This window comes from Aegilops tauschii, chromosome 6, assembly GCF_002575655.3.
Source record: "Aegilops tauschii subsp. strangulata cultivar AL8/78 chromosome 6, Aet v6.0, whole genome shotgun sequence".
NCBI classification, from domain to species: Eukaryota; Viridiplantae; Streptophyta; class Magnoliopsida; order Poales; family Poaceae; genus Aegilops; species Aegilops tauschii.
Genome location: NC_053040.3, coordinates 315,861,730 through 315,880,654, shown reverse-complemented (window position 1 = coordinate 315,880,654; position 18,925 = coordinate 315,861,730). Strand labels below are relative to the sequence as shown.

The window sequence follows — 18,925 nt, the reverse complement described above, 5'->3', positions numbered from 1 at the left end:
CGGATAACTACATCTGCCAACCAGGATGGCAACTAAATCTTCATCCCGCGAGGTACCTAACGTAACTGCGCCAAGACGTGTGGGCATTTTTGCTTTGGGCCACACGCACGGGGTGGAGATGAGTAGTACTTGTTGGGCGTGTGGCATGAAGTAACCGCGCCCACACGTGTGGGCAATTCTAATGTCCGCCCACACACAGCCCGTGTGGGCTGCCTCCTGCTCACACCACACACGGTGTGTGGGCGCATGTCGAATATACCACATGTGTGGCAGTTATCGTCGTCCAACTTTATATATTATGTGTATGTGTTAACAGTGGTGCAATTTGACAAATGAACACTCCTGCACGACCCAGTTGGCTAGCATCCCTAGGTTGATTCCCTCTCGCTAGCTCCCGATCCCGGTTACCAACAAACTTGAAAAGATGGCTTTTTACATTTTATGTGCAAGATATTTTCCCACAACTAAAGGCTAAAGCATAATGACCCCATGCCGTGTTTGTGGCCATGAAAAAATGTACGAGTGCGTAGTAAATAATTTTCAATTTTCATCATTTCTTTAGCTACTTTAGGTATTGTCACTGTGATAGGGAAAAACACTTGCTACGTGATTTTATAATATGTATATATAACATCGGAAAAAAAAACCACCCATGTTTGAAATCCTGGGTACGCAACAGGAGAAGGTGACCGACCGACGCCCACACCCACTGCATCACTCGAAACGGTCGTGGCGCGCCGCGGGTGGCTCCTCCTAGTCCTCATCTTAGAGCATAATTGATTTGTTGCCAATATTTGGCTTGCCAAATGTTGGCATTACCAACTATTGGCAATACCAAGACTTGCCAACTATTGGCAATTTTATATGAGATAGGCAAAATAACTCGTAGCCAACCAAGTAGTTGCCAATATTTGGCACAATGCCAAATATTGGCAATGCAGCAAATCAATTATGCTCTTACTCTGCCAGGACACGCTGCGCTGAGGCGGCAGTAGACACGATTCATTAGCCTCGAGATCAGTTGCGCACCGCGCGAGCTCTGGATTCAAAATGCAGCATGCAACGAACCTACCAGATTTACCGAGTCAAACGTGATTCATTAGCCTCGCAAACGGCTAGACCCGTCCAAAAAAAAAACACGCAAACGGCTAGTGCAGCTCATAGTCAAGACTCAAGAGGCACGTAGCCAGCGCGGACGGTTGCACGCCTGCACTGCACACCAGGGAGGAGGCGAGTAGCCAGCGGCCTGACCGCGGAAGGATCTCTCGCTAATCGCTACGACCTTGCATGCATGGAGAGGAACGGTGGCGGACGCGCCGCCGCCATTGCGGTGCCGCTTATCGCCTTCGTCGTCGCGGCAGCGGCCGTCGTGCTGCCGTCAACTGTCTCCGGAGGTGGAAGAACAGGGAGCCATAGCAGAGAGTACGGGTACCGGCACCAGGAGCACTTCGTGCGGCGCGTCCCGGGCGAGCCCCAGAAAGCGAGACTGCTACCGGCGACTACTCAGGCCATCAACAAGAAGGTAATATTTTTTTGCGGATCAATAAGAAGGTAATCTACTGTAGCACGCGTGCATGCACACGTGTAGTGGCGGTGATGACTGATGAATTGCTCGCCAGCTAGGTAGGGTCTGACATTGCGTTTATATAGGTTGTCGGAGGCGTGATCGAGGAAGGCCTGGCTCGGTCTCGGGCGGCCATCCGCCGGGCGGCTCGCGCGCTCAGGGACGAGATCGTCCGCCGGATACGGAGCTTCAGGGACGTCGGCGACGCTTTTGCGCCGCGAGGCGCCATCTACCGCAACGCCGCGGCCTTCCACAGGTACGTCGACAATGATGATGTGTCGTCGTTCTGTTTTTTTTTAATTAAGCGCCTGATGATTTGCGTTGGATCACCCAGGAGCTACGTGGAGATGGAGAGGAGGATGAAGATATGGACGTACGAGGAGGGGGAGCCGCCGCTGGCGCACCTCGGCCCGGGCACCGACATCTACTCCATCGAGGGCCAGTTCCTGTACGAGATAGAGGACCCCGGGAACCGCTTCGCCGCGCGCCGCCCCGGCGAGGCCAACGTCTTCCTGCTCCCCGTCAGCGTGTGCAACCTCGTCCACTACGTCTACCGCCTCAACACCACCGCCTACCTTGCGCCGCTGCGCCGCCTGGTCGCGGACTACGTCCGCGTCGTCGCCGAGAGGCACCCGTACTGGAACCGCTCCGGCGGCGCCGACCACGTCCTCGTGTCGTGCCACGACTGGGCGCCGCTGGTCTCGGAGGGGAACCGGCAGCTCTACGGCAACGCCATCCGGGTTCTGTGCAACGCCAACACCTCAGAGGGCTTCAGGCCCAGGAAGGACGCGACGCTGCCGGAGGTGAACCTCGCCGACGGCGTCCTCCGCAGGCCGACGTTCGGCCTGCCGCCTGAGAACCGGACCACACTCGCCTTCTTCGCCGGCGGGATGCATGGCGAGATACGCAGGAGCCTCCTGCAGCACTGGGTCGGCAGAGACCCGGACATGCACGTCCACGAGTACCTCCACGCCGGGCAGGACTACCACGCGCTCATGGCCAGGGCGCGGTTCTGCCTCTGCCCCAGCGGCTTCGAGGTGGCGAGCCCCAGGGTGGTGGAGTCCGTCTTCGCCGGCTGCGTGCCGGTGATCATCTCGGAGGGGTACCCGCTGCCCTTCAGCGACGTGCTGGACTGGAGCAAGATGCCGGTGACGGTGCCGGCGGCTAGGATACCGGAGCTGAAGGTCATCCTGCGGGGCGTGTCAGAGAGGAGGTACCGCGTGCTGCGTGCCAGGGTACTGCAGGCTCAGCGGCACTTCGTGCTCCACCGGCCGGCGAGGCGGTTCGACATGATTCACATGGTGCTGCACTCCATCTGGCTCAGGAGGCTCAACGTCAGGCTACCGTACTGATTCCCGATGTCGGTGTCTGTATGTACATCTATCGTGTGTAGTATTTGATTATGTAGGAATTGTCGGTTCAAGAGGAAGAGATTTTGGTCACAGTGCTATTTGCATGAAACTGAATTGAATACTACTAGTACATATTTTGTTCGTTAAAAGTCAAACATGTTTGACAAAGGGTGTGTGGTGTGCCTAAAACTCAGTCGACAGATACTTACTTAACGAAGTATCAATCGAGTGACGTCGGCATAGTTTTTTTTTTGCTACGCGGTTGGATGCTACAAACGGCAACGAAAAATGTTGCGAGGGTATAACAACAAATGTTACAACCGTTCTAACTAAAAATGCTAGAACCGTCAATTAAGGATGTTGCAACCGGTGAGATGACGTGCTACAAGCAGTGAGGGACAACATGCTACAACTAGCAAGACATATGTTGCAACCGGTAGGAAAAAATGTTGCAAACGATGGGACAAAACATATGAAAAAAAATATCAACATGCACTTACAAAATTAGTACCATCAGATTCACGAAGTGTACTTTTATATTTTATTTATTTAGTGTTTTAAACGTTAATATAGTTTATTCTAGAAACTAGTCGAACATAGAAATGTTTGACTTTTGGAAAACCTAATATGCACGTAGGGAGTATTTGACACCCAAAAAAAGTGGAAGTGCACAAAGCTACCACTTAGGAGTAGTTTCTAACCTGATGAGCAACAGGAGAAATTCGAAGATAAAAGTACAAAAGATCTAGTCGACTATTCTTGCATATGTTTGTCTAGTAGTAAGCCCTTGCCGTCTTCTACCTTGGCAAAGCGTGTAAAAGGTATCGGCATGAGAACACAAGGACACAGGGAGTTGGGAGACAGTAAACGAGGTTCAAAGTCACAGGTTCATAATTCATTACATCAGTGAAGGAGAGATCTGTCAACTGAGCCCTTGGGCCAGAACAGAATTGTGTTATTTACAGCTACTACATAATTGGACAACTTTGATCAGCAGGACAATATGTACAACAAGATCGTGTCTGCTGACATCTAGCGGTTGTTGTACTCGTTCTCCAGCTACTGCCATGACCAAAACCATCAGAGACACCAGCTATGTATGCAAGTGGAATGTTATGCGACAGAAGCAACTAACTTCATATAGGTTGAGCGTGGCCTACGTACAGCAAATAGAGAGTGGCCCAGGGCGACAGAAGGCTAATCTTGGTAGTATCAAGATATATTCTACTGAAGCAGCATCTGTTGAAAAGAACACTTCGTACAGTTCAGCCAGCAGGAGAATACCCCCATTAAACCTGGAGTGGTGGGCTGCCGAATATTGCTTTCCCGTCTTTGTAGTGCCCTCAAGAACTCCTCTGAGCTTAGGTTCCCATCACAGTTTGCATCAAACACATGGAAAATGACATCCACCACCTTATCAGTCAAGTCCACCCCACAAACCTGTAAAAAAAGATAATTAAAACAATAAAAAGATCCAAACTAATAACCAAGTGGTATCAGCTAACTGTCCAGCTAGCTTAGAATGGCTATACGGTGGGAAAAGGCCAGTGATTGTCGTTAGAAAGCTCAAGAGAAATAATTCCAGTGAAATTAGGTATTTCAGACTATATCTATAAGTACAATTATGGAAGACCATACATGAGTTGCAGCACGTTTCAGATCCTGCTTTGTCAACAAACCGTTTACTTTTCCATAGCTGAAGATAGCCATTGCAAATGGTTCCAATCTTCGCCGCAGATCAGCAAAAGCCTTGAACTCCTGAATTTCCAAATAACAACAATGATCTTCTAAAACACGGTTGGCTCAAGAAATATAACTGGGATATCGGGATAGCAAACTGTCAAACCTCAAAGGTAATGCGCAGATCCTTGACATCAGGAGATTCATCAAAATCGTCAACTCTGTCAAGTAGCTTGTTTATGTGATTCATGTCAGCAGAAGCAACCATGGATAATGCAAAGTCCTTCGCAGATATTGTCTTGGATGATTTTACATCATAGTGACTGAACTCCAAGCGAACAATCTGAAGATGATTGAACAAAAAACAATGCTATCAGACTAGAGATTACTCCGATTAATTTGGAATTTCCATACAGAAAATGTCCATCCTTTTACTCGGCCCATTAAAAGGGTTTATAAATCTGGATTTATGTCTATGTGGGGGTTGGTCACTGCATGGATATTAGAAGGTGGAATAAAATAAACAAGCTTCACTAATTTCACTGCTAGTGCAAAATAAAATTGATGGATAGCATTAGAGTCGTCAAAATTTTGACCATCACACGGTTCCGAGACAACACATCAAACAACACAAAAACAAGTTCAGTACATCTTGTGTTTGACTCTTTGTACTAAGTATGCAATTTGAAGATATCTCCTACTTGTGTTTTATCACTGTTCCTAGAGACAACCGTGTAGCTTAGAAACTGAGTTGGCACATATGTTAACGGTATGCTGGATTTTTGGGTGACTGTGAACAATATCCATGAATACATGCACGCACAAAATGGGTTACATGACCCACAACACAGGGCTACTGAGAATGTTGCATCAGTAATAAGATGCTGAAACATAAATATTTCAACAAAAGATTAAGAAGGAAAAAAATCACCTCATCATGTAATTGCTTCAAAAAATCAGAGAACTTTTCATAGTGTAGATGGTCACTGCCATCCTTGCCAAAAAAGTACTCAACCAGTCCACCATCTTCCACTGGCTGACCAACCTTAAGTCCAATACGTAACCCATCCCTGTGGGCAGCTCCTTGCCTATTATAGGACCTCATCAAAGCCATTACTTTCTTAAACTCTTCTTTATCTATCTCCCTGAGAATGATAAATAGCATATGAGAATACTGAATTAACAGAGAAAAATCTTGCCAAATTTGGTTCATACCCTTCTGCATCATGAAATAACAAGTGAGATGATTGAACACAGATCAGAAAGCAGGTCTTTTTCTGCACGCCAATGGTGACATGTAAACCAACAATAAAGCACAAACATGGAAATATTTAAATGGATCCTTGTGTAGATCCCATAGAAAAGAGGAAAGCATACCTTTAACGGCTTCAATGAGCTTTAAAATTAAAAAATAAAACAAATGCAAAAGAAAGAACTACCACTTAGGAGTGCCACATCTTTCTTTTCCCTATCAGAATTTGTTCCAGGTGGACTCTAAAGCATAGTATTCTAAGGGCTATATTCTTAGATACTTGGTCTATACTATCTATAGGCTTAAATTGCCTCAGTAATCTGCTTGCGCAAAATTTCATTAATTTATTCGCAGGCCTCTTGGACTCAATGTATGGTTTATGTTGAAAATAGAACCACGATATAGTGAATTGATAAATCTAATGGGCTGGATTTCTTACTAAGAAAAGCAAAATGGGTAATAGGTCAGCCCCACACATCTAATGTATGGTTTCCGCATGGACACAGTACTTTTTCAGTTGGCATGTGCTTCTACTGAACTTATGCTAAATGTATAGAGTCATTTGTTTGCTACCAGAGCATATCAGAAATTGTAATCGCCAAAACTTATCAAGTCCAGTCAGAGGAAGCATAATAAGGTGACATAAGCAGGCTATAAGAGTTGCCACAACAGATTTGAGATGAGTTGGAGGAGAGAGGAAAAGAGAGAGAAGAAGAGTGGGCTGTAGATTTATAACTTGTGAGAGAATGAGGTGGGACATACACTAATTACATAGTACTCCCTCCGTAAACTAATATAAGAGCGTTTAGATCACTATTTTAGTAATCTAAACGCTCTTAGATTAGTTTACAGAGGGAGTATATATCTATGGCTGACTATTACATATATGAGTAGGCTATTAGATTGACTGGAAATGATGTGGCAATGAGATAGAGCCAGCAAGTGGTTCTATTATTACCCATGCTCTCAACAGAAAAGAAAATGCAGGAATATTTATTTCCTTCACATGTCACTTGCTACAAAGACTACAAATCAACATCATAGTTAAGCTGAGATAAGACTAGTTTAAGAACAGAGGCATATCAATCTCAAGAGTGCAATGATACATTTAAATTGGTTCCAGCGGCTGGAAGATAGCTTACCCATTGTGGTCAAGGTCAAACATCTTGAAAGCTATATTGAAGCTTGACTCAGGAATGCTAAGCAATGTCACAAAAAAGATATACCTGCACAAGGCAACATAAGCAGTTCAAGAAATGCATTGAGCTGATATCACTAATGGTTGCAGAAAGTATGAAACCACACTTGTAAGACTAACAGGTAGCGGCATGCAAATGCTAATGCCCTAAGAGAAAAGTGTAACAGCTCCTGGGTGCCTAGGCACCCTCTATGAACAGTAAATTCAATGCCCTAATACCATAGTGGCACCTATGTACCTGCATGTATTATTATCTATAAGCATGCATGCTCGTTGAGAAGATTCACAATAGGCTTGTGAAGTATTACACTACAAATTGTATGATAATAATTGAACAAACTACAAAAACCTTCCTATCTGGTAGAAAATTGGATACCACATCAAATGGAAAATATGCTAGGCATTTCAGCTGAAGCCAGAACCACTTACTCGGCAAAGGAGATGAGCCCATCTCCGTTTGTGTCGAACAGCATGAAGAACTCAGAAGGAGCACACTGTAGCTCGCCAGGGTTGCGCTCCCCTCTGAGTCTTCCTTCCCTTACAACATTAGATTCGGATGGAGGGAAAACGGGAACAACAGCCCTCATCAAGTCGGCAGGTAACATGTAGACTTCGCCCTCCGGGTTTCGGATGGACGCAAAGTACTCAAAGATCTATCAAGAAGAACACCACAATTAGAACAGTACTAGTTTATCGAATCACATAGCATGCAGCATGACATCGTTACCTTCTCAGGAGGGCTGCGCGTCCGAATGCGCTTCTCATAGTTGAAGAACACCCTTCTGCGATATGAGTCTGCAAAGCGAAGCGAAGAAAAAGGACGGTGAGCAATTGCTCGGCTTCCAGGAATCCGTCATATGAGCATTCGGATTGATTGAGGACAACAAATGGCGAGAATGTTCGCTCGGCATACGATCGGAGGAAGAGCGCTATTCGTCCGGTGGCCGATCCATACGAAAATCGTTTCTCTCTCCTCACAAAACTACAAGCAGAAACTTTGCTAACAAAATTCCAAACGGAAACTTCCTTCGCAAAATTCCAACCAGAAACTAGGCGTGGGAGGCACATGAATTGATCAGGGTATAAAGCTTCTGCGAATTATACAATGCATGGGTGCAGCCGTACGAGAGATCAAAAACAAGGGCACGCACCTCGGAAGAGGAACCTGCGCTTCTCCTCCTCGGGCTCCTCGGCGGCGCCCACGTCCCCAAAGCCCGCGTCCGCCACGGCAAAGTCCCCCTGGCCGGAGTCCGCGAGCGGCTGCGGCGACGGGGGGAGCAGCCAGATCCCCAGCCCCGACCCGACAGCCAGCGCGGCCGCCGCCGTGGCGGCATCGGCTGCCCTCGCGTCGCGGCGGGGCGCGGCGCCATCGGCGGCCGCGGCGGAGAAGGCCCGGAGCCGTCGAACGGCGGATCGGAGGAGCGAGGCGCGGGCCGGCGCGGCCATGGCGGTGGGATTGACGTGCGTTCTCGGAAGGGAAGGGAAGGAAGCGGCGATGCGGGGACGCACGGTGGAACGCGGTGGCCTGGCCGAAATGTGAGGCAAGGAACGGGAGATTAGCGTGGGGCTAAAAGCTGCCATTATTGGGGCCCTTTTTGTGGTCGGTCGCGAGACGACGACCCGACCGGTTTTCTAGCGCCATCGCCTCGACCCATGCGACACGAGCACAACCGAACCAGCCCAGGTGCTGCTGAAACAACAGAGGAAATGCCCGTGTGCTTCCTCTTCCCGCTGCACCTCCTCCGGTTGCTGTGCAGCATCCCTTTTATTTTTCTTTTGCTACTAGATACGGCCATCACGTGGTCACCCTCCTCTGGTCTGCGTGCCGACGACGTGCCGTGCTCACCCATGGAATCGGGTTCGATCTCCGGACATAAAGCACGGCATTCACATGCGACGTTCGGAAATTCATCCCGGTCGGTAACATGCTAGTATTAGTTTTCTTGTTGCGGGTGAAACATGATTGTATTATCTATGGTACTCTTTTTTTTTTGAACACGGTACAATCAAAGTCTCTCAAATACATGAGCATACACTGTTAACATGCTCAATTGTTAATGATCAGTGCACGACTAAAGTATGCATACAGGTAATAAAAACTTCAAACATTTCCCACAAAAGAAAAGCTCTCTATTGCCATCATGTTTTGGCATGGCAAAATGCGTGATTAAGATGGACTCGTCTGAAAAATTCAACATGAGAAATATTGATTTCCTCAAAATGGACAACTTTGGTAATTGACGCATCATCCGAGCACAGTGATCAAATATGTGCTCGAGGTGTTGAAAATTGGTACTCGGAGTATTGCTTGCCAAATTAGGCACCCAGTACGACCTCTGACGAAAAAGTGTTCAACACGAAAATTCTTCGTCTCATCGAGGCGGATGATTCTGCTTTATCCGAGGTTATATGCAAAAAATATAGCAGGCAGCATGCCCGCTCTATGATCAACACGAAGAAACGATTGACCATCTGCTCCTACATTGCATCTTTGCGCGACAGGTGTGGGCTAAGATCTTGCCTGCGTTAGATATGGGGCACGCCGTGCCGCGCATGGAGGAATCGCTAACGGAATGGTGCACACGAAGTGGTCTAGACCGCCTATCGAGACGACAAGCAAAGACGGTGAGTGCTGCCTGCTTGTTGGTCATCTGGGAGTTGTGGAAGCACCGAAATAGGATCGTGTTCGATGGCAAGACGGCTTGTCTGCAGGACGTGCTGTGCAAGATAGCCAGTGAATGTGTACTATGGAAAGAAGCGGGACTACTGAGAGGCGAGGATGCCCTCCATAGGGATCTAGAGGTAGCACTAGGGCGGACGCAAGGCGAGTAGTCACTTAGCGTAGCGGGTGGACATAGGTGTGAGTCTCGTGTAGCCATACCTTGTAAAACTGCAGTGGGGCTCTTTCCCCCGTTCCTTCTATAATAGATGATACGCACACTCGTGCGTATTCGAGAAAAAAAATATAGCCAACACAGACTGTCTCGATTAAAGATCAAGATATGGCGCATGATCTTCGAACACATATTGATGGACGTCTGGTGTGAAACGTGGCTTATTCGGTCCTCAAGATGGCCTTAAAATTGAAAAACATTCAACATAAAAATTGTGCATCACCTGGAAAACAGTAAATTTTCTTTTGGGCTAGTCTTCATCCAAGGACACCATATGCAACTTCAAAAGCTAAGAAGACATTCATCTATTCCAAACATTGTTTAATTTGTGTATGATACATGACGTTTGGTATTCAACTTTCAAGATGGCCTCAAATAGAAAAACATTTAACAAGAAAGTTGTTTGTCTCGTCGAAGCGGATAAATTTGCATTTGGGCACATCTCCATCCAAGGTTGTATGCGGTATGTGGGCCCGAACAATTGAATGGTTGTCTCTAACCTACTACCTCCGTCCTGATTTATTGGTCCTCATTGTATTATGTGCCAAATTTTGACTATAAATTTAACTCACAAAATGTTTATGCAACATGCATTAACATTCTGTTAGTTAAATCTTTAGTCAAAATTTGGGACAAATTACAAAGGGGATCAATAAACCAGGATGAAGGTAGTACCCAAATCCAAGTTCGGATAATTTTGGAAGGATTTGAATGTGATTTGCAGTCCTTTTCTTGTACAGGAAATCCAATCATCTCATAAATAGATGAGAGGTGATGGACGATTGACTACACACAATCGATCAATCCATCCACCTTTTTTTCTCTTTTACCTTTTCTTCTCTACCCTAATTCTTTTCTTCATCGTTCTTCGTTGTTCTTCGCGTTCGACGACAGCGATCCACAAGGTCCTAGGGGCGATCAGGTCGACCTAGGGCAGCCCATAGCCGCCACGCTCCCTGGCGGGGTCCCTCTCGAGCATGTGGGGTTTAAGGTCCCCAAAAGACATCCCCAACGTGTCTTGCATATTGCGCTCCCGACGAGACTCCTCCAATGATGTGTTGTGGGTACCGCGCTCGACGCTGGGGGTATACGTTGACGTGTTCGTGTGCGAACACTCTCCCATCTAGACTTCGCCACAGAGCCCATGGATATGCCTTTCCTCTGCCTGTCGCTCCGGCCGGTGGCGGGGAGGGGAATCCCGATGTCTTCGCTCTGGTTAGTAGTTTAGGTTAGAGTTTTTTGTCCTTGCAGGTGCGGTGCTCAGGCAGATGGTGACAGTTCTTCTTTGAGTTATCTTTCGGGCTTCGATCCTCCTCGAATCCTTCCATGTTGACGTAGTCAACGGAGCTCCGCATGGATTCCTGTCATCTCAACAGGAAGGCAAGGTTAGGCTTTCTCATCATGCGTGTGCGCGGCGAGATTCGATGTCAACTGATTCAGATAAATTCAAGGATTCAACGGCGACTAGTGCGGCTCCAAGTTGCTGGTCCTTAGGGCCACCTGCATGAAGACTTCCCGGCTGTCATCGACAAAGGTCAAGTCATCTCCAGTAGGGGAACAGCGATAGCGACACGTCAACGGCTCATTCTAGCGGCGGTAGTGGTCATTTGGTGGTATAAAGACCTCGATGTAACCATATATACCTAAGAGAGTCATCTTCGCTATTTTTTAAATAACAAAATGACTTTATTTCTGAAAGGATCGAGAAGAGGTGTCTAGAGGGGGGTGATTAGACCCTCAACAAGGAAAATTAACAGTTTTTAAGTTCTTCAAGTTGAGGTGGAGTTTTAGCACAAGTTTAAGCATTCACAATACATTTCAAGCAAGCATCGCAAGAGTATAGGCAGCGGAAAGAGTAAAGCATGCTATTTGCAAGAAAGTAATGGGATGGGATTGGAGTATGCAAACGCAATGAAGACACGGAGATTTTTGGTGTGGTTCCGATAGGTGGTGCTATCGTACGTCCACGTTGGTGGAGACTTCAACCCACGAAGGGTAACGGTTGCGCGAGTCCACGGAGGGCTCCACCCACGAAGGGTCCACGAAGAAGCAACCTTGTATATCCCACCATGGCCATCGCCCACGAAGGACTTGCCTCACTCGGGTAGATCTTCACGAAGTAGGCGATCTCCTTGCCCTTAAAAACTCCTTGGTTCAATTCCACAATCTTGTCGGAGGCTCCCAAGTGACACCTAACCAATCTAGGAGATGTCGTGGTTCTAAGTCTAACAGTAGAATGGGGGGTAGGGATGTAGATCCTAGCTATGGAGAAGTTGTACGCACGATTTTTACGAGTTCAGGCCCTTCTCGGAGGAAGTAACAACCCTACGTCTCGGAGCCCGGAGGCGGTCGACTGGATTATATGCGTGTGTGTTAAAGGGGGTGCGAACCCTTGTGCATGTGGAGGGGGGTGGCTTATATAGAGTGCGCCAGGACCCCGGCCAGCCCACGTTACAAGGGATTTAAGGTACATCAAGAGGGGGGCGTTACTGGTAACGTCCGTAATAAAGTGTTATAAATGGCTATTAAGTCTAGGAGTTAATGCTCGACCGTTGCTGTGTAGAGTGACTTTAGGTCTTCTGTCCGTCGAGTGTTTCTTGTTACGGTCGAGTGATCTTGATTCCTCCGAGTGGAAATGTTTCTGGTCGAGTGGGTGATGGTACCCCTCGAATGCTTCTGGCTTTAGAGTGATGTCCTTGGGGAGGGTATTTAGGTCAGGCCTGTGACCCTACCCTAGGTACGTGTCCTCGTCATTAGCCCCTGAATGGATCAGGGTTTGAGTGGAGAAGGAGTTGAAAATACTTCCGACTCATTTTTCGCGCTTCGGGTGTGTCTTGTTTTGGATCAACGAACCGAGGTGGTGACACCAACTTCTTTTTCAGTCGCCTTGATCCATTCCTGGTTTTGTCGAGTGAACTTTCGCTGGAAGAGGTCCGAGTGCTAATGTGGTGGAGATCTTCCGTCTGACAAGTTGTTCTGCTGCCCGCGGATCTCGCGGGATTCGAATTTCGGGAAGCGCGCGGGGCGGAGGAGGCCGCAGTAATCGGGCTGGATAAGGCAAGGCCGCCTCGATTCCCGCGCCGCCTTTTTTGCCACGTATCACGCGCGCGACTGTTGCGGGATTTGATAAGATTGCCCGGGCCTACAGGTCAGTCACTCAGAAGCAACCCCATATAAGGCGCCAGACCGGGGTTTTTGAACAGTGCGTCCTCATTCTTCTTCTCTCTTCTCAGTTTTCCCCACTGCGCCTGCTCCTCCTCCAGCGCCGCCGCTCCGCTCGAGCTCCGTCCGTGGCGATGGGGAAAGAAAAGACGGTGGCTCTGGAGCGCGCGAAGAAGGCGACGGCGAAGGCGAAGGGGAGAAAGTCCAGCGGGGCGGATCCTCGTCGTGGTCCGGTTTTCCGCGCGGCTGGATCCAGGGCGACTGGATCCGGTCAACGATCAGTCAGGATGACCTCGACGATCTGGCGGAGGAGGGGCTGATTCCTCATGGATCGGCGCGGCTCCCGGAGGATGAGACCGAACCTCGACCGCGGGAGGGTGAGTGCGTCCTCCTCGCCACTCACGTCGACCGTGGATTTTCTCTGCCTCCGCATCCTTTTTTTGGGCTTTCTTGAATTTCTTTGGAGCACAACTTCATCACTTTTCCCCCAACACCATCATATATCTTGCTGCTTTCGTGTCTCTGTGCGAAAACTTCTTGGGTTGTCGACCACACTGGGGTCTCTTCATGCACATTTTCACGTGTCGCTCCCAGTCGGTCAAAAAGGCCAACCCGAGTGACGAGAGGACTCAAGTGATCCAGATGTGTGGGGGTCTTGGGATTCAGATGAGTGGTAAGAGCTCTTTCCCAGCCATAATTCTTCCTGAGTCAGTACGAGGGTGGCAGTCGACCTGGTTTTACTGCAAAGACCAGCCGACTCCAGGTCAGTCGACTGGACTTCCTCCTTTTTCTATGGCTCGCGTAGAGAAGCCCTCCGCCTTGAAAGTGACTTCAGGGGAGAAAGCGGAGGTGAAAGTGCTAGTTGAGCGAGTGGTCTATCTCATCCGTGAGGGTGTAACTGGAATGGATCTGCTGGAAGTCTTCCTCAAACGACGCATTCAGCCACTTCAAGCCCGCGACCATCCGATGTGGATGTATTCGGGCATTGAAGATTCCACTCGGGTGCACCCAGAAGAAGTCGACGAGGATACGGTGGAGAAGTGGTTGAGGAGTATCACTGGCAACAAGGACAACCCCAGAGGAGCCAGGAGAATCCCTCCACTTGACCAATCCTACGAACCAGACAAGGTCCGATTCCGAATTACCGAGTGTCATCTTGATTTAACATGCAACTATTTATGCTTCACCGACTGACTTTGTCTTGCTTGTTTTCTTCTAGGCCCTTACTGAAATGTATTCGATGCCCAACGGAGAGCAGGAGCAGGACCCGGAGGGGATGGCAAGCGGAGGTGAAAGCGGCGAGTGGCATTCGACGGAGAGGGGGACGAGGAGAGCGACAACCCGAGTGACGAAGAAGAGGTCGACTCTCCTCCCCGCAGGGAAAGGCGATCCAAACTTACTCACGACCCGGCGAGCGCCCGTGACAAGGAGACCGTTCAGACCGGGCAGTCGTCAAAGCGTCCTGGGACGTCCTCTCCGGCACCAACTGAAAAAGCTCCAAAGCAGTCCAAGGTTGTAGTGCAGAAGACTCGAAAGGCGCTGTCGAGAATCAAGATTGACGTTCCCGTTGCTTCTGCGTGAGTGTTCTTCTTTCGCTTTTACTCGACGTTCTGTGCTGTTTATTTTTCCCTTGGTTTGACCGAATGAATCTTGAAACTGGCAGTGCCGCTACCTCTGGGACCTCTGCTTATAAGAACGAGGATGAGGAAATGGAAGATGCGGTGACCTCCAATCCAGGTACAATCCTCATGATTTTATCTTCGATTTGTCGATTGAACTGCGATATATCCAATCGGGTGATGAAACTTTGGCGACTGATCTTTTTACAGCCCTCAACATCATTGACCTCCCCGACAACGACGAGGACGAGCCACAGAGGCCCTTGGGGAGAAGAAACAGGAAAACGTCCGCTGGCAAGACGCTTCAATCGACACCGATCGCGGAACCGGTAATTCAAGACGCCGGCGATGCCAATTGGACTTCCGTCTCCTTTGCCATACCGCTGTCGAGTGCTCGGCCTTCCTCGTCAGCTGCACAGACTCCCACCGACCCACCTTCACTTTTTGCTACACATCACGTCCCAGAGGACCAAGTGGGTGCTGCAAAAGAGGCTATACGCCAGGCGGGCATTATGATGGAGAAGATGAAGATGGAGCGGGAAGCCAGCCAAGCTGCTTATGATGCCAGCTCTGCTCTCTAGAGCAATGTCCAGGTTAGTAGATCGTCGACTGACTCCTCTGGCTTGTTCTGTTAGGATATGGTACCTGAAAACTTTCTTTCCAAGAATCTTTGCATCTGTCTGCGCCTTGCATCTGTACACCCACTGGGTGTTTTGATTTCTCACTGAACAGATTCGCACTTTGAGCTGATAATGTTGTTGTCGATTGAATCTTTTGACCAGTGGGGGCACGCTGAGTGCACCCACTAGGTGTAGGCCCCGAGACCATAATTGACTGCGGGCAGTCGACTATGGTCTGAGCATCAGAATTTGAATTTCTTCACTCGGTCTGGTCGGGCCATGTCGAGTGGAACTTTGAACCAGTGGGGGCACGCCGAGTGCACCCAGTGGGTGTAGTCCTCGAGACCGTGGTCGACTGCTGGCAGTTGACTATGGTCTGAAGACTCTGTTTTTTTTGCACTCATGCTGGACAAGCCTTGTCGAGTGTAAACTAAACCAGTGGGGGCACGCTAAGTGCACCCACTGGGTGTAGTCCCCGAGACTACTGTTGGATGTTTGATTCGGCAGTAGTCTTAGAATTTGTTGGCTTTATCCTTTTACCTCTCCGAAATAACCAATCTTTTCACCAGTCGACTGACCTGTTCTTTGGTTGCAGAAATCTTGTGATCTTGGAGCTCATTTTGCTGACCTGGAGAAGCAACAGATTCAGCTCAACCTCGATCTGGAGCTGGCCGAGACAGAACTGTAGAAAGCCAAGGATGACGCCGCTGGTAAGGAAGACCAGTCGACTGAGTTTTCCCTGAACCAGATTTCATTCTGCTTTTTCTGAATCCAACATTATTTCTTTCAGAGAAACTGAACCAAGCTCTGGCGAAAAAGGATCAAGATCTGGCGGCCGCGCAGAAAAAAGCTGATGAGAAAACCGCGTTCGCTGAACAGAAGTTGGCTTCAGTCGGCAAATTGGAGGAAGAAAACTCCAGGCTGAAAGCTGCCCTTGACGAAGCCAATAAGGAAGCGACTCGCGTGAAGAAGGACAAGGAAAATCTGAACGAGAAGATGGAAGGTATTGCCCGCAGGAGGAACGATCTGGAGAATTATCTGGGAAGCCTTGCTAAGAAGTTGTTCGTCATGCTTGAAGGTGTTTCCTTTGATCCGACTAGTTTGTTCTTGTTGACTCGACAAATGATCATTGGCTTACCCTTGAATTGTGTATGCAGAGTTTTGCCGGGACTTCGAGGAAGAGACCGGGCGAATTGAACCAAGCTTGGACCCCATCAACTCTCCAGTGAAGGATGAAGCTGCCATGAACGTGCTCCGACTAGAATCCCGCATCACTGGTGTTGTCGATTATCTCGCCCGACTGAAAGTTGCGATGTCGCGGATTGACACAGCTCTCTGGCCCATGGCAACACTTCAGAATGACCTCGAGTCTATGATGGCTCGGCTCAATGAAGCTCCCAGTCGTATTCAAGAATGGAAGAAGTCTTCTGCCCGGTGCGGCGCTCATGTGGCTCTATCTCTGGTTCGCGTCCATTGTCGAGAAGCTCGGGAAGAGAAGCTGGCGGTGATTAAAGTTGCTAACACCAAGAGGCACGACTTCCGGTCCTTCATGGAGACTTTCATTGCTGCCGCCACTCGGATTGCTGACGAGATCGACCTGGACGAATTCGTCGAGCCTGCCAGCCCTCCTCCTGCGGAGTGAACAAACTTTTATGCTCTGCCTTAAATTTTCATCGGAATGCCGAGTGATTTTGTAACCGTTAAACTCCTTTGGGCTGAATGCCCGAGTACTTTGATCCATGGTCTTGGACTTTAGGATTTATCTGAACTTGATTTATCTCTGAATATGCTTGTATTTGTCTTCGAGTGGAATTTGTTCTTCACACGGAATAATCATTGTGCTTGAGATGTAGCTCTGAGGTTGATGCTCCAGTCGACCCGCACCTGGTCATCCTTGCGGATAAGGGTGGAGCGCATGTTGTACTTGTGGCGCAGCTCCGAAGGAGAAAGTTGCAGTCGACCTGCACCTCGTCGTCCTTGCGGATAGGGATGGAATTCGAACTTAGGCAAGTACTAGACTTAGCTAAGCCCCCGAGTGGGAGGGTTGCTCACCACTCGGTAGGATTTTTCAAACTTAGGCAAGCACTGGACCGCAGCTAAGCCCCAGAGTGGGAGGGTTGCTCACCACTCGGTAGGATTTTTCAAACTTAGGCGAGTACTGAACTGCTGCTAAGACCCCGAGTGGGAGGGTTGCTCACCACTCGGTAGGATTTTTCAAACTTAGGCGAGTACTGGACTGCAGCTAAGCCCCCGAGTGGGAGGGTTGCTCACCACTCGGTAGGATTTTTCAAACTTAGCGAGTACTGGACTGCAGCTAAGCCCCCGAGTGGGAGGGTTGCTCACCACTCGGTAGGATTTTTCAAACTTAGGCGAGTACTGGACTGCAGCTAAGCCCCCGAGTGGGAGGGTTGCTCACCATTCGGTAGGATTTTTCAAACTTAGGCGAGACGGATTCGCGGCTAAGCCCCCGAGTGAGAGGGTTGCTCACCACTCGGTAGGATTTTACAAACTTAGGCGAGTACTGGATTGCAGCTAAGCCCCCGAGTGGGAGGGTTGCTCACCACTCGGTAGGATTTTACAAACTTAGGCGAAACGGATTCGCGGCTAAGCCCCCGAGTGAGAGGCTTGCTCATCACTTGGTAGGTTTTTTCAGACTTAGGCGAAATGGATTCGCGGCTAAGCCCCCGAGTGAGAGGCTTGCTCATCACTCGGTAGGTTTTTTCAAACTTAGGCGAAATGGATTCGCGGCTAAGCCCCCGAGTGAGAGGCTTGCTCATCACTCGGTAGGTTTTTTCAGACTTAGGCGAAATGGATTCGTGGCTAAGCCCCCGAGTGAGAGGCTTGCTCATCACTCGGTAGGTTTTTTCAAACTTAGGCAAAACGGATTCGCGGCTAAGCCCCCGAGTGGGAGGCTTGCTCATCACTCGGTAGGATTTTTCAAACTTTAGGCGAAATGGATTCGCGGCAAAGTCACCCACTGGGGGATTTCAGATGCAAACAAAAGCAACAACAACCATTTAGGAAGACTGTAAAGCTCCCGTCTTTGATAAACAAACTACAAAGGTATTTCTTATTACATCTCATCCGAATGAGTACTTAAGTATAAAAGGGGCGGAGCAGCTCCGCGTTCCAAGCCCGTGGCTCGTCTCTCTGATGCTCGACATTGTAAAGATGGTATGCTCCATTGTGGAGAACTCTGGTGACAATGAAGGGACCTTCCCAAGCAGGGGCGAGCTTGTGTGGTTTCTGCTGATCCACTCGAATAACCAAGTCTCCCTCTTGAAAGGCTCGACCCCTCACGTTTCTGGTGTGGAACCGACGCAAGTCTTGCTGATAAATGGTCGACCAGATTAAGGCCATCTCTCTTTCCTCCTCTAGGAGATCGACTGCGTCCTGTCGGGCCTGTTCTGCTTCATCTTCAAAGAAGAGCTCGACTCGGGGTGCATTGTGAAGCAAGTCACTCGGTAGAACAGCTTCAGCTCCATAAACCAAGAAGAATGGAGTTCGGCCAGTCGACCGATTGGGAGTTGTCCTCAATCCCCAAAGAACTGATGGAAGTTCATCGACCCAGACGCCTGCTGCGT

At 48.9% G+C, this 18,925-nt stretch overlaps 2 protein-coding genes across 2 annotated transcripts; one reads left to right on the top strand and one right to left on the bottom strand.

Annotated features, from left to right (window-relative positions):
• Positions 1-1,291: 1,291 nt before the first annotated feature.
• On the top strand, positions 1,292-2,916 carry LOC109778150 (probable glycosyltransferase At5g20260). Its single transcript, XM_020336707.3, has 3 exons — positions 1,292-1,522; positions 1,651-1,820; positions 1,899-2,916. Exons 1-3 carry the CDS (start codon positions 1,292-1,294, stop codon positions 2,914-2,916), a joined length of 1,419 nt encoding a protein of 472 aa, XP_020192296.2.
• Positions 2,917-3,769: 853 nt separating this feature from the next.
• LOC109778154 (calcium uptake protein, mitochondrial) lies at positions 3,770-8,769 on the bottom strand. Its single transcript, XM_020336711.4, has 8 exons — positions 8,198-8,769; positions 7,774-7,841; positions 7,476-7,699; positions 6,991-7,074; positions 5,528-5,741; positions 4,763-4,939; positions 4,555-4,674; positions 3,770-4,356 (listed from the first exon to the last, which is right to left on the bottom strand). The coding sequence occupies exons 1-8, from the start codon at positions 8,625-8,627 to the stop codon at positions 4,141-4,143; spliced, it is 1,533 nt and encodes a 510-aa protein (XP_020192300.3). The 5' UTR covers positions 8,628-8,769; the 3' UTR covers positions 3,770-4,140.
• Between the last annotated feature and the right edge of the window lie 10,156 nt (positions 8,770-18,925).

Coding starts and splice junctions, on each gene's coding strand:
- LOC109778154 (XM_020336711.4), bottom strand. CDS start 8,627: ATGGCAGCTTTTAGCCCCACGCTAATCTCCCGTTCCTTGCCTCACATT. Junction 4,940..5,527: donor TGAAGCAATTACATGATGAG/GTGATTTTTTTC, acceptor AATCATCTTCAG/ATTGTTCGCTTGGAGTTCAG. Junction 4,675..4,762: donor ATCTGCGCATTACCTTTGAG/GTTTGACAGTTT, acceptor TTGGAAATTCAG/GAGTTCAAGGCTTTTGCTGA.
- LOC109778150 (XM_020336707.3), top strand. CDS start 1,292: ATGGAGAGGAACGGTGGCGGACGCGCCGCCGCCATTGCGGTGCCGCTT. Junction 1,523..1,650: donor CTCAGGCCATCAACAAGAAG/GTAATATTTTTT, acceptor GCGTTTATATAG/GTTGTCGGAGGCGTGATCGA. Junction 1,821..1,898: donor AACGCCGCGGCCTTCCACAG/GTACGTCGACAA, acceptor TGGATCACCCAG/GAGCTACGTGGAGATGGAGA.